Source organism: Exophiala mesophila (assembly GCF_000836275.1).
Source record: "Exophiala mesophila strain CBS 40295 unplaced genomic scaffold supercont1.5, whole genome shotgun sequence".
NCBI lineage: Eukaryota > Fungi > Ascomycota > Eurotiomycetes > Chaetothyriales > Herpotrichiellaceae > Exophiala > Exophiala mesophila.
This window is the reverse complement of record NW_015622508.1, coordinates 1,735,971-1,748,397: the sequence shown is the minus strand read 5'-3', so window position 1 is coordinate 1,748,397 and position 12,427 is coordinate 1,735,971. Positions and strand designations below refer to the sequence as shown.

General features: G+C 50.4%; 6 protein-coding genes across 6 annotated transcripts; 3 read left to right on the top strand and 3 right to left on the bottom strand.

Annotated features, from left to right (window-relative positions):
• Positions 1 to 764: 764 nt before the first annotated feature.
• Positions 765 to 2,158, bottom strand: PV10_07365 (18S rRNA biogenesis protein RCL1; the record flags this gene model as incomplete). The annotated part of the gene is made up of 1 exon (XM_016372257.1): positions 765 to 2,158. One exon carries the CDS (start codon positions 2,156 to 2,158, stop codon positions 941 to 943), a length of 1,218 nt encoding a protein of 405 aa, XP_016221589.1. The 3' UTR covers positions 765 to 940.
• Positions 2,159 to 2,488: 330 nt separating this feature from the next.
• PV10_07364 (3-hydroxyanthranilate 3,4-dioxygenase) lies at positions 2,489 to 3,573 on the top strand. Its single transcript, XM_016372256.1, has 2 exons — positions 2,489 to 2,762; positions 2,819 to 3,573. Exons 1-2 carry the CDS (start codon positions 2,740 to 2,742, stop codon positions 3,366 to 3,368), a joined length of 573 nt encoding a protein of 190 aa, XP_016221588.1. The 5' UTR covers positions 2,489 to 2,739; the 3' UTR covers positions 3,369 to 3,573.
• On the bottom strand, positions 3,234 to 6,406 carry PV10_07363 (uncharacterized protein; the record flags this gene model as incomplete). The annotated part of the gene is made up of 1 exon (XM_016372255.1): positions 3,234 to 6,406. The coding sequence occupies one exon, from the start codon at positions 6,404 to 6,406 to the stop codon at positions 3,386 to 3,388; it is 3,021 nt and encodes a 1,006-aa protein (XP_016221587.1). The 3' UTR covers positions 3,234 to 3,385.
• Positions 6,407 to 6,861: 455 nt separating this feature from the next.
• Positions 6,862 to 8,188, top strand: PV10_07362 (uncharacterized protein). The gene has a single exon (XM_016372254.1). The coding sequence runs from the start codon at positions 6,909 to 6,911 to the stop codon at positions 8,022 to 8,024; it is 1,116 nt and encodes a 371-aa protein (XP_016221586.1). The 5' UTR covers positions 6,862 to 6,908; the 3' UTR covers positions 8,025 to 8,188.
• Positions 8,104 to 10,162, bottom strand: PV10_07361 (uncharacterized protein; the record flags this gene model as incomplete). Its single annotated transcript, XM_016372253.1, has 3 exons — positions 8,104 to 9,622; positions 9,673 to 9,958; positions 10,019 to 10,162. The coding sequence occupies 3 exons, from the start codon at positions 10,160 to 10,162 to the stop codon at positions 8,190 to 8,192; spliced, it is 1,863 nt and encodes a 620-aa protein (XP_016221585.1). The 3' UTR covers positions 8,104 to 8,189.
• A 1,112-nt stretch (positions 10,163 to 11,274) lies between these two features.
• On the top strand, positions 11,275 to 12,427 carry PV10_07360 (uncharacterized protein; the record flags this gene model as incomplete). The annotated part of the gene is made up of 3 exons (XM_016372252.1): positions 11,275 to 11,720; positions 11,783 to 12,063; positions 12,133 to 12,427. Exons 1-3 carry the CDS (start codon positions 11,508 to 11,510, stop codon positions 12,425 to 12,427), a joined length of 789 nt encoding a protein of 262 aa, XP_016221584.1. The 5' UTR covers positions 11,275 to 11,507.

The following is a 12,427-nucleotide window of genomic DNA, read 5'->3' as shown; positions in this document are numbered from 1 at the left end:
CGAGGGCAGGACTGTACTGTAGTAAGCCATGGGTACCTAAGGCTGGTAAGGGAAACGATGTGATTGATGTTGGTGGAGGGGAAAGGGAACGATAGAGACTAATCCTAAATGGGATGTACGATGTTGGATGTTGGGTTGCGCTTTCCTCAAGCCACATCCGCGCCTTCCGTAGTTGTGACGGCATAAAAACGTATTCTGACTACCATCGAGCTTTGATAGATTTCCAATCTAACAAGATTTCATGTATGAGGGATATGACAGAGTATAACAAGCTTCGAACGCTTGAGTCAGTGTATTGCTGATCACTTGCACGGTGAGCCAACCACTTGTTGCTGATCGGAGGCCGGTCAGGCGGTCTGGAGGGCCATCTCGTGAGTTGATAGGCCTCGCTTGCTGACGGATAGATAGGTTTTCCCTTTTGAGCCGCTGGCATCCGGAGACCAAGAGCCCTTCAGTTTCTTTATGCATGCCCTCGTATAGTATCAGCCGATGGATACGGGTATCTAGGCCGCGGGCATACTCCGTGGTGAACACCTCGTGCTAGTGGGCTGGGTGCTAAACAGCCAATCCTTATTGGTGATTGCACCATCCAGACCAGCCTGCGTGGACCAGTTCTTCTTGATCCGGCTTAGGTTTGTCCTTTTTGACAAAGTCGTGCTTCATTGGCCAATCTGTTGGCGGGACGAAAGACTCATCGTCGTCGAGGCTGGCGTGTGGCCTGATTTGTGCCTCCGCCTTGCGACCAACATATTTAACACTGCTGTAATGTGACGGACGTTTTTGGGAGTTGTGTCGTTGGTTGCGCCGTCTCCAAGACGCGATTCGTATGGCTTGATGTCGTTGACATACCTGAGAAGTTTCCAAAGAAGTTTCCAAAGAAGTTTCCAACGAAAGAAAAAAACATCTTTCTTCTCATGCTTTGATTCGCCGCTAGCCTCGTTCAGCCGAGCTTCCTTCCAACATTGCCAACGCCTCGCCCAACCACGCTGACAATCAATTGACCCTCTCCCTTTTCGCCATCTGCATCTCTGATACCCCATCCTGCTGTGCCAAAATCATTCAAATCCCTTGCCAATTGAACAATATGTGGGTTGGCCACTACCTCCCTGCCCACCTGGATTCTGCCAACATCTTCCGAACCCATGGCCATCAGTGTAATGACTGTAGATGCGGCTTCCAAGCTGACGCAACCGCCCCTTTCAACACTTTCTAGTAGTTGAAATGCGCACATCCGGCCCACGTCCTCGGGAGGCTGACCACCTTCAGGTGGGCTCGACGCATCAGCCGAGTAGAGACACCCCGTGGAGCTTTCTGCAACAAGTGACAGACCAAATCCAAGACCAACCTTCTTCTTTGCTGATGGGTTACTCTTTTCTGGAGCAGCCACCAGCGTTGCACTTCCAACGTCGGAAAAAATATAGATATCAGCAGCAAATTGATTTAAAACACCACGAGTCGCCTCGATCATGCGGGCATTGTTGCTGCCACTAACCCCAGTCGAGTATGCCACTCCTCTGATCTTCTTTATCCGGCCGGGGTTCATAAGATGGAGGGTTTTAGGGAGTCTGACTTGGTGACCGAACAGAAGCTGGACTTCTCCCGCACCTCCGAACCCACGAGTTCCAGGATTTGAACGCTTGAGGACCCGTAGTTCAATATCACGCTCGATCCCGAATCGCGCGTACAAAGGCAAGATTGCCGTCCGAACGCTGTCGACACTCATATCGCCACCTTTATCAGTCGAACTGGTGATGACACCAGGCCCGGTGAACATGACATTGAACTTAGCCTTGCTGAACGGTGCCAGTAGACATAGGGGAAGCAAGAAGTAGCTGATCCCCCTCGTATTGTTTGCCGGTAGTTCATGTGTCAAGACGCCTGAGACATTGGCGCCACTACCAGATGCAGAGCCTGTGATCAGTCCTGGTTTGTAGAGAAGGACTGTGCCTGTGTATGAGATCTCAATGTGGGATCCATTGGTCACGGCTTCGAGAAGACGGAGGAAGGAGATCTCATGAGGGGCGAGACCTGGATTTGTAGGCGAGTCGGGACGGATCTGATCGATGCGAATGGCGCGACCGAGGAGGGTGGCCAGAACAAGGCGGGTGGTTAGGGACTGATGGGACTGGAAACGGAGGGGGGGTTGGGAGGTGGCCATCTTAAATGTATCGCGAGAGATCGATCAGGTAAGACTGAGGGTAACTCATAGTGTAGCCATGGTTGCAGATTGAACCTCTGACTGCCGTGGATTGGACTCGTTGACTCAAGTTTCTTCTCGAGTGGCCGCAGACAAGAAGCCAAATCTGAAATCTTCACATTCATTCTCCTTCCCCGCACCAGAAAAATTTCTCCGCACGAAATCATGACTTCGGTGGAACATTGCACAGACAGGACAAATTACTATGGCAGATCATTAATCCCCCATCTGTAGTTGAAATTCGTCTTGTCCCCTCCTCCGTCATCGCTTCGTCCACTTCCGCGCCCGCATGCGCAATCGCATCTTGCGATCAGCACGTCTTTTTGTCGATCACGTTCCAGTCGGAAGTCTGTATTTGTAAACGGTGATATTGTCAGCGAACGATCCATAATTGCTGGCGGTCCTGTGAGGATCATATCCGCCCACTATCCAGAATCTCTGGACATCCCTATATAAGACACCATTAAGCACCGTTGACTCAGACCACACCATCTGCACGCATTCACAAAACCAGAGTCAGACACGCGCCGGTTTCTAGCACCATGGCTCTCAATTTACCAAAATGGTTTGCTTCATTTACACCAGTGGCTTCGTAAAGGGGGTATCACTAATATTGTACAGGCTCAAGGACAATTCCCATCTTCTGCAGCCGCCCATCAACAACTACTGCGTCTATCATCCATCCTCCCCAGCAACAAGTGGACTGACGGTCATGGTCGTTGGTGGTCCTAATGCCCGCACCGACTACCACATCAATACCACCCCCGAGTTCTTCTACCAACACAAAGGCTCCATGCTCCTCAAGACCATGGATACCTCCACCACTCCTCACACCCCAGTCGATGTTCCTATCCACGAGAACTCTTTGTACCTCTTGCCCGCAAACACCCCCCATAATCCTGTTCGATTCGCGGATACAGTTGGCATTGTGCTGGAGCAACCTCGCCCGGAAGACTCGGTCGACACCCTGCGTTGGTACTGCAAGAAGTGCAATAATATCGTTCATGAGGCAAGTTTCCACATGACAGACTTGGGAACCCAAGTCAAGGAAGGCGTGTTGGCTTTCGAGAGCAATATCGAAGCAAGGACATGTCAAAATTGCGGGACATTGGCCAACTCGAGGCCGGCCGAGGGTGAGATTCAGCAGCCTCCTAGATTTCCAGAAGAATGAACGTGTCCTGGAGATTCTCAAGCGCCACCTGCCACGGCTCGCGCATTCGACCGTGGTAGCTCAACACAGGCTCCCGTGTTATCAGCATGGTCTGTAGACTTCTCTTGCAGGAGCTGGTGCAAAACCTTCTCTGCAATTTGTAATGCCACTGGCGGCAGCCCAGCCAGCTTGGCTACCTTCAATGCGTGTGAGTGTCTGTTGACACCTTTCTTCAATCGGTGCACAAAATTGAATGATCCGTATCCATCTTCCACGACGTCGGTGCAATAGCAGGCCAACTTCTCCCAGTCTTTGGTCATGTCGGCCAAGTCATGAAAGTGTGTCGCAAATAATGTCCGACTTTGATTGATGTGATAGAGATGATGCAGGCTGGCATAGCCAACGGCGATTCCGTCTTCTGGTGTAGTACCACGACCTACTTCGTCCATGATCACGAATGACCGAGGAGTAGCATGCTTGAGGATCGCCGCCGTCTCCAGCATCTCTACCATGAAGGTAGACTGGTCGCGAAACAAATCGTCCGCAGCACCTATCCGGCTGAATATTTGATCCACCAGTCCGATTTCCGCGTGAGCTGCAGGAACATACGATCCAGATTGAGCCAGAATTGTCAACAACGCATTCTGACGTAGGAATGTACTCTTTCCACCCATGTTAGGACCTGTGACCAACCAGATTCTCTCGCTATTGTCCAAGACGAGATTGTTGCTGACGAACGACCGCCCCTGCTCCTCTAAGCCCAGCTTGACTGTCGGGTGGCGGCCACCGATGATCTTGTGTTCTAATCCTCTCGTCATCACAGGTCGCGTCCATGATTGTTCCTTGGCCAGCGTGGCAAAAGCGGTGGCAACGTCTAGTTCGTCCATGATTGTTGCATTTCTCCTCAACTTTACCAGGTTCTTAATGACCAGTCCTCTCAAGTCTGAAAATAAGCGTTTCTCCTCCTCGCGAATGTCGAGGACTGCTCGCTCAATATTACGACCGAGCCGAGTCCAGTCCCCGAGATAGAATGATCGCGTACTTTTGGTAGACGACACCATCCTTGCATGAAGAAGCTCAAGCTGATTTCGATCGAAGGCACTTGGGCTTCGAATGTGGCATATATGCCCGAGCCCTGGAGTGTGCTTGAGCAACAGACTTGGGGCTTGCAACTGCTCCCTCAGTCGGATGGTCAACTCGACTTTCTCGGTCTCGAGGCCACTAAGCTTTTCATGAAGTCGGCAGAGAGAGTCGCTCGCGTCTCGTCTCATGATCCAGGGTTCATCCAACTTGGTCTCACCATCAATGTCGTCATTTGCTTTACGCCGAACACGGACCGCTTTCGGTAGTGTCTCAAGTTCCTCTGGTGCGGTTTCTAAAACGACTTCTTGAGCCATCGCGGCCACACTAGCAGCTTCGTCTTCCTCCAGACGATGCTTGCGCATCAGACCGTCCTCGTCGATCGATTGAGATATCCGTGCTTCCAGGGCACTTGGTCCATCGAGATCGAATCGATCAACTAGCATGGCAAGTGGGTGATTCGAAGCAGAGTCTGGGTCCAAGGTCTTTGCAGTAGTAACTGCGTTATGGAGAATGTCACATGTAGCGCATGTCTCAGAAACAGCCTTGCCAAGAGAAAGCATGTCGTCGGCATCGCCCTTGTTCAGAGCAAACTTCTGAACCAGCCGTTGAACATCATAAGTCCTCTGAAGTCGGAAAATGAGTGAGTCTGTGAGTTCTTCAGACTCAATGAACGTCGACACCAAATCTAGGCGTTGGTCGATTTCCACGAGAGAAGCTGAAGGAGACGTCAGTCGGTCACGCAGTAGTCTTGCGCCGCTTTTTGTCGCTGTCCGCCTAACTGCGTGAAAAAGGCTTCCCTTACCCAGTCCATCTCTTGAAGTTTCCAGGATTTCCAGACCTCGCAGGCTGTTCCTATCAATACTCAAAATCTGGTGCAATTCTCTTTGACGAGGAGGAAGTAACTTGATCTCTTGACCCTGTAGTCGAAGAGTAACATAGTCAAGCAGGCGATGCCCTGCTAGTTTCTCTCCCATGGAGAACATCTCGTCGGCATCAGCTGCCACAGGGCCTTCGAGCATGGGAGTCCAATCGGACATGGAGGTAAAAGGGGTCTGGTATTTATGCTCAGTGAGAAGCCTATGGTCGTGCCCAATAACCTGGCTGATCTCGTCTCGAATGCCATCGTCAAGGTCGTGGGGCAGGACAAGCTCTTTTGGAGATATTCGAGTAATCGCAGATGGTAGGGAACTACGAACAGTTGACTGGGTGAGGAAATCCCCTGTTGAGAGATCTAGCCAGGCCAAGCCAAAGGTCTGCTCAGCAGTTTCACTGGTTGCCGACTCTGGTTCGAGAGGCGTTGCAGGTGGAAGTGGGTCTGGATGAATCGACAATAGAAAATTATACTCGTATGGGTCTAGGAACTTTTCGTCGATCAAAGTCCCAGGGGTGACCACTCTTGTGACTCTTCGGTCGTAGAGCATTCCCCCAGATTTAACCTTGCTGGAAACGGTGACGGGGAATTCGTCGCAAATAGCCACATACTTGTTGAGGTCTTGCACAAGTGTTTTGAGGAATCTGTCCAGCTGGAAGTATGGAAACCCAGCCATGGAAACTGGCCCTAACTTCGTCTTTCTTGACGATACCTTGAGGTTCAAGAGGGATCCGATTTCCTTTGCCTGGTCAAAGTACAGTTCGTAGAAATTGCCCACTTTGGTGAGGAGAATGCAGTTCTCAAATTTGGCCATGTTATTTTTCACCTCTTGAAGAAGGGCTGGATATTGAGGCTCATCGTCCGTAGGCATATCGGGTAAGGCTTCCGGCTTGATTGCTCCTTGTTGAAGCTCTTTCACCTTCCTCGTGGTGGTGGTTTTGGCTCCCCTGCGCTGACTCGCAGTGGGAAACCATGCCCGGAAAGTCGGGCGATAAGAAACCACGACATGATGGGGTGATGCAAATAGAAGGCTAGCAGGGCCAGCCTTGATACTGTCTAGCAGTCGGAGGTCGTTCGTGGTCAAAGCCCGGACAAGAGGGCGCATGGTATTCTTGTGGTACGAATTTTGGCCATACGGCGCAATGGACAAAATTGAACGCGTCAAGCGCAGCCTCCGACCGCGTTTGGGGAAGGAACGATGGGTTATGGGCATGCCTGCCGCCCAGACTGTCGATTAATCAAAGGAGGAAGGTGCAATGCGGGGAACCGAATTGGAATGTGGCAGGTGCGGCGATTTCGCCAATCTATCATCACTATCGAAAGGGGAAACGGACATCCTTGACAATATATTTTCGACTCTTTCATCCACATTGCATTAATTCTCTTAATTGCCCTTGGTCATGTACCAGATATTTATGTGTCAAATTATTATCAATGCCATCACAAAGCTTTGAATTTCACCAAGCTTGCGCCAGTGAGCTCTTCAAAGCGATAGAGCTTCTATAAGAGGCGCCACAGCAATCTCCCCCATCTCTGATGGATTTCTATCTTGCTTACTAGTATTTTATGACCCATTTCTTACCAATCTACCATTTTATGATCGAACAATGATGAGCACTTGCATTTTCCGAAATTTCCAACTCAAGACCGGGGGAATACCGATAGCTCGACGTTCAGACCACCTGACCTCACGTGATATTCTTGCTCACCTCTCCGCACCTTTTGTACGACCTTCAGTGGCCCCCCACCCCCATTCCTCCTCCCACTTCCACTCCTCCCACATCCACTCCTACCACACCCACTCTTCCTCCGCTTCCCTTCCGATCTCAGGTGTGTATCACATCTCTCATCTGTCGTCATTCTTCTTCCCTCTCAAGCGGTTCGGTATAGATTCGAAGTCTCTTCACTACACCTCAATCATAATGTCAACTCGCTCCAGCAAGCGTCAGAAGACTGGGGAGGATCAGCCATACGAATTGATCTACTGGCCAACTCTTCCAGGCCGCGGGGAACACATCCGGCTTGCCTTTGAAGCGTCCGGAACACCCTACAGCGACATCTCCAACGAGAGTAAAGAAGGCATCAATGCCGTTCTCGAGCAAATCAGCGACAAGAACCTTGGAAACGACAACGGACCTCCACCACTTGCACCACCAATTCTTCGTCATGGCAGCAATGTCCTAATCTCCCAAACCCCCAACATCTTACTCTACCTCGGCCCTAAGCTTGGACTCACCCCAGACACCGACAATGACCCAGTGGGCGCCTATCATATCAATGCTTTGACTCTGACTGCTCTCGATGGCCTTTCCAATGAAGCACACGACACTCATCATCCAATTGCTACGGGCGACTACTACGAGGATCAGAAACCAGAGTCTCTCAAGAAAGCAAAAGACTACCGTAACAATCGTCTACCTAAGTTTCTCGGTTATTTCCAACGTGTTCTTGAGGGCCCTGCTTCCAAGGGTGGCGAGTACCTCTATGGAGGTCAACTGACGTATGCAGACCTCGTACTCTTCCAGACCGTGGATGGTGTGATTTTCGCATTCCCCAAGTGTCTGGCAGCGTTGCGATCAAGTGGAAAGTTTGACAAGGTTTTCGCCCACTATGAACGTGTCAAGGCACATGAAAAGATCAAGGCGTACTTGGAGAGTGATAGACGAATGAAGTACGGAAATGGCATTTACCGCCACTACCCCGAGCTAGATGGAGAGGATTAAATCACATCAGCATACAAAGCGAGCATAGAGGTAGAATATCTCGTCAGCGAAAGCATTCATTAGCTTGAAAAAAAAGTCCCCTAGATAGGTTTCATTCATTATCATCAATACACCCGCACATACATACATCGACAATCCGCACTATGCCCTTGTCTAGGTCCCTAGCTAGCTAAATATCCCAGGGTATAGCATAGTACTGTTCTCACTCTCCACAATCCAATCCATCACCACAGCCGTCCCATTCTCCAACGCTTCAATCTGCTCATCAGTGCAGGTGTCTCCAGGACTATACGCATAACACACCCATAGGGGCTCCGGCGGATCCTCATTCTTGAATTGCCACGTATCTGCCGGTCCAACAGTGGCATAAGAGCCATTTGCCGCGGTATCAATTTCTCCCGTGGAGATGTCGAGGTTGAACAAAGCACGGTGAAAGATCCGATACGCGGTTTCAGGCTGATAAGAAGGAACCTCATGGCCCGCTTGGTACACACGACTGAAGCTGAAGTTTCCGTATTGTCTGACCTGGCCACCTACGTAGGTATCGTTAGCCCGGATGGGCTGGTAGCCCGCGGCTTGGAACTCCTCCGTATTGGTATAGTTGACAGCAAGCGACACCGCCTCACCGCCAATCCAGTTGCATGCGAAATCGCGGTCGCCGTACACGAGGGCGACTTTGATATTGTTCTCCAATAGATATGTCAGGTCCTCCAGCCACCCGGGTCGTGGATAGTCGCCAATACTCCGGAATGCGCGCGAGACAACGGACGATGACTGTGTGAAGTTCAAGGGGAATCCGAGATCAGCTTGAACGTGTGGTTGGTTTAGCCAACCGACGTACCAGGGCGCTGGGAAGGGATCTGGGTTCAGTGTGGCGAAGTCATAGTAGTTGCGGCCGGAGTACTTGATGTACGGATCGCGAATATTCTCCGAGCAGAAGCTTTCGGCGTCCTGGCATATGGAGTTGACGCTAGTGTTGAGTCCGCGCTGCGAAGGGTCGTATTGGATTGACAGAGCACGGCAATCTTCGATCCTGTCACGGCAGCCTCCTCTGCCGTAGTACGCGTCGTTCATTTGTTTGTAGATGGTTTCATTAACAGTTTCGATGCCGTAGGTGTTATTGTATGCAATGTGGGGATACGATGGCCATTGTACTTGTCGGTCGATGCAGCCGTTGATGATCACGAGGGTGTCGAGATGGATGATGAAATTCTCCCCGTCTGTGTCATTCCACGTTCCGTTGGCGATCTTCTGGTTTTGTTCTTCGAAGAATGCTGCATATGACGGTCCGTATCTTCCTCCATAGCTCTCCGTGGCAATACTGATTCGGCTGTCATTGGGTTGATAGGCTGGGAATTCTTGGAACCATGTTTCGGCGAAGTGCCACAGGGCTCGAGCTCCGTTCAGACTTCCAAAGGCTGTAGAGTTGATGTCTTGACTGGGATAGGTTCCTACCTTGAACGTTTGGTTTTGTTCGGGGATTTCATCTGTATCATTGAGTAATGTAAGCTCGTCGCTGATCAGATTGATGGTGATGTTCTGCAGTACATCGTATGAAAGTCCCACTTGGACCGGCTGATCGAGATACAGCATGTTGACTAGAAATCGCTGTCAGTAGGAAGGTCGAAAGGTATGAGAGAAGCCTCACCTTCGTTGTTCCAGGACCACGGGTTCAAGGTTGTAGAGTTTGAGTCTGGATTGACAAAGCAAGGGCCGTTCTCGACCAAGAGTCCAAGTAGTGAAGAGCTACCCGGGCCTCCATTCATCCAAATGGACAAGGGCGCATTGGCCGGGTCTTTGCGAGATTCGAAGAACCAAAAGAAGGTGTTGATCGGATATTCTTGTGTTTCATTGACATCGCTTAATTCACCTGGTGGAAGGTGGACATATCCTGCGAATGATCGTACACCAGGAGTGGTCTCGCAGACATGAGTCTAGTTTGAAATCCATTAGCAAGGCTAGCTTATGGTCAAAGAGAGCTATAATTCATGTACCTCCTTGTATGAAATTGAGACACCGTCGCCGAACTTTGACTCCAGCACAGTGACATTTTCTGGCGTGGGAGGAAACTGTGCCACAGTTCGAGCAGCATGAAGCAGCAGTGTTGCTGATGTAAAGACAGTAGCACGCATATGCATATTGATGACGCTGACAAACAGCTTCTATGTCAAATCGAACGACGAGAGATGTTTTATTCCATTTATCTAATGTCGATGAAAGAGAGTTTGCACGGACGTTCTCATAGCTTCGGGACAATATTTTCATGTCAATCCCTGCTAGAACGGTCGCCGCCTCGTGGTCTCTGGCTGAACTGCTTCATGATCAATGGCTTCGGTTGGATCCTGATGTCTGCCCACGATTAATGGAGCTGCCTTTCTGGGTCTGGCATGTTGTCGATCTCCAGGGTTAAGCTCAACAAGACATCATGGATGGGACGTTGGAAAAGCTTTGGCGATCTCCAAAAGAGGGGTTTATCGTTAATGCGACCTCTTTTATTGAGAGTTGTCCTATCGTACGTCTCCAGCACGACAATACCCTGTCTGATGTCATGGAGTGTAGGGGAGACAAATGAAGCAGATTCTGGTATCTAGTCGATCTGCAGGAAGCGTCTATGCAAGGCAGGTGAATATACTTATCCTATAAGCTTAGGTCATGCTTCTTGGGCGATCACCCCACAATTACGTCCCCCGCGTCTTACCTGCGCAGAGGCCGATATTCGAAGGTATGTGTACTCCAGTCAAGGTTAATGTTGAGTGGAATAGAGGCTGTAGATAGCCTGACAGGCAAACAGATTAGTACCGAGAGACTCGCACAAAGACACCGGCAATATGTAAGACGGGCGAATAGGCCGTAGGGGCGGGAATATACGGAATTCGTAGGCAGTTCAACCCACACTTCCACGCAGAAGAGGTTGTCGTAATTTCTGACCACGGCTCCATTCGAAAAATCCCATGGGGATCCGCCTGCTCTCCACCACCCTGCCGGGCCACTGTTTACTTGACCCTTGAGCTGAACGACTAAGTACAACTGACAATAACTGACTTTTGACACCTCAATCATGTCGACTTATTTCACCGGCCATGGTTGGGAGCTGTAGAGGCATCTTCACGGACAATTTCATCCAGAAGTCCGCACATTATATTTGATTTCTGAGTACTTCTAGTTCTTGGGGTAAGACTACCATGTCGGGCATATTTCAACTTCCGCCCGGAGTTGGATCCTGCTGAACAGCATACAGCTCACAAGGTCTGTCTCCACTCCGGAAACATGATGGGATTCATCAGTGCGTGCTGCGTGCCTTTCCTCAACAGCGGAAATTGAAAGCGGGGGAAAGCTAGATTACTAGCTGATTAAGGCCGCCGTATAAGACCTCAGCTTCTTCAAGAGTAAGCCAGACCCTAGCTAACTCTAGGAAACAATTGCCCCCCAGGAATACCTCGCTCAACGCCATCGTCGAGGCATTTCACGTTCATCAGCTTTGCTATGGCCACCACCCAAGGACACAAGTCCTCGGAATATGTCTTGTACTACAACCAATATTCAGTATGTTCGCTGATGATCTTGCACACTTTGGCATGGAAAGGATCAGCAAGGAAGCCTGAAGATGAGATCGTTTTTCAGACCAAAGAGGTAGATATCTACAATGAAGAACAACTCAGCGAGGATTTCCTCTGCAATATCAATGACCACGGCCAGGTAAGGCTTCAACTTGATCCCACATGCTGTGTCTGTCGTTGCTCAAGGCAGAGCCTATCTAGGTCCCAGTGGTGCAGGATGCTGGAAAATCGGAGGCGCCGATCGTGGACAGTCTCGTCATTACGAACTGGCTGGCTGAGAAATATCCTGATTTGATCCCTAAGGAGCATGAAGCGGAAATTCAACAGTTCTTGATCGACCTCCACGCCCTAAACTATTTCTCGCTGTCTTTCCCTGGACGGCCGCAGGTGGCACAGCAATTCGAAGCCAATGTCCAGCGTCGACTGGACGACTCAAACATCTCCGATCGATATAGGAAGGCGCTTGAGTTCAAGATGGGGGTGTAAGTCCAGCACTGGGGTCTTCCAGCTCAGAGATGGGTAGAAGTTTGGCAGATCTAACGCCTCGGTAGAATCAAACGCGACAAATCGGGCGGCGTGGTGCCAGCGGCGGTAGCCGAGAACGAGAGACGTGCCAAAGCATTGCTCTCAGCTCTGGCAGACAAACTGCCCAATAACGAGAGCTGGCTTTATGGCTCAAAGGCCACGGCTCTCGATGCACATCTGGTTTGTTTCCTCGCCCGACTAATAGACGTGGGCCGTGGGCATTTAATTCCTAGCCAGTTGCGAGAGTACGCCGATTGGGTGATGGAAAAGCCGGAATGGGACAATATAATGCGCGGCCGGAGGACCATGATGGCGCATTGA

What these genes read in the sequence shown, in the direction of transcription:
- PV10_07362 (XM_016372254.1), top strand. Translation starts at nt 6,909, where the DNA reads ATGATGAGCACTTGCATTTTCCGAAATTTCCAACTCAAGACCGGGGGA.
- PV10_07364 (XM_016372256.1), top strand. Translation starts at nt 2,740, where the DNA reads ATGGCTCTCAATTTACCAAAATG. An exon ending in GCTCTCAATTTACCAAAATG is followed by an intron (nt 2,763 to 2,818) that starts GTTTGCTTCATT and finishes AATATTGTACAG; the next exon opens with GCTCAAGGACAATTCCCATC.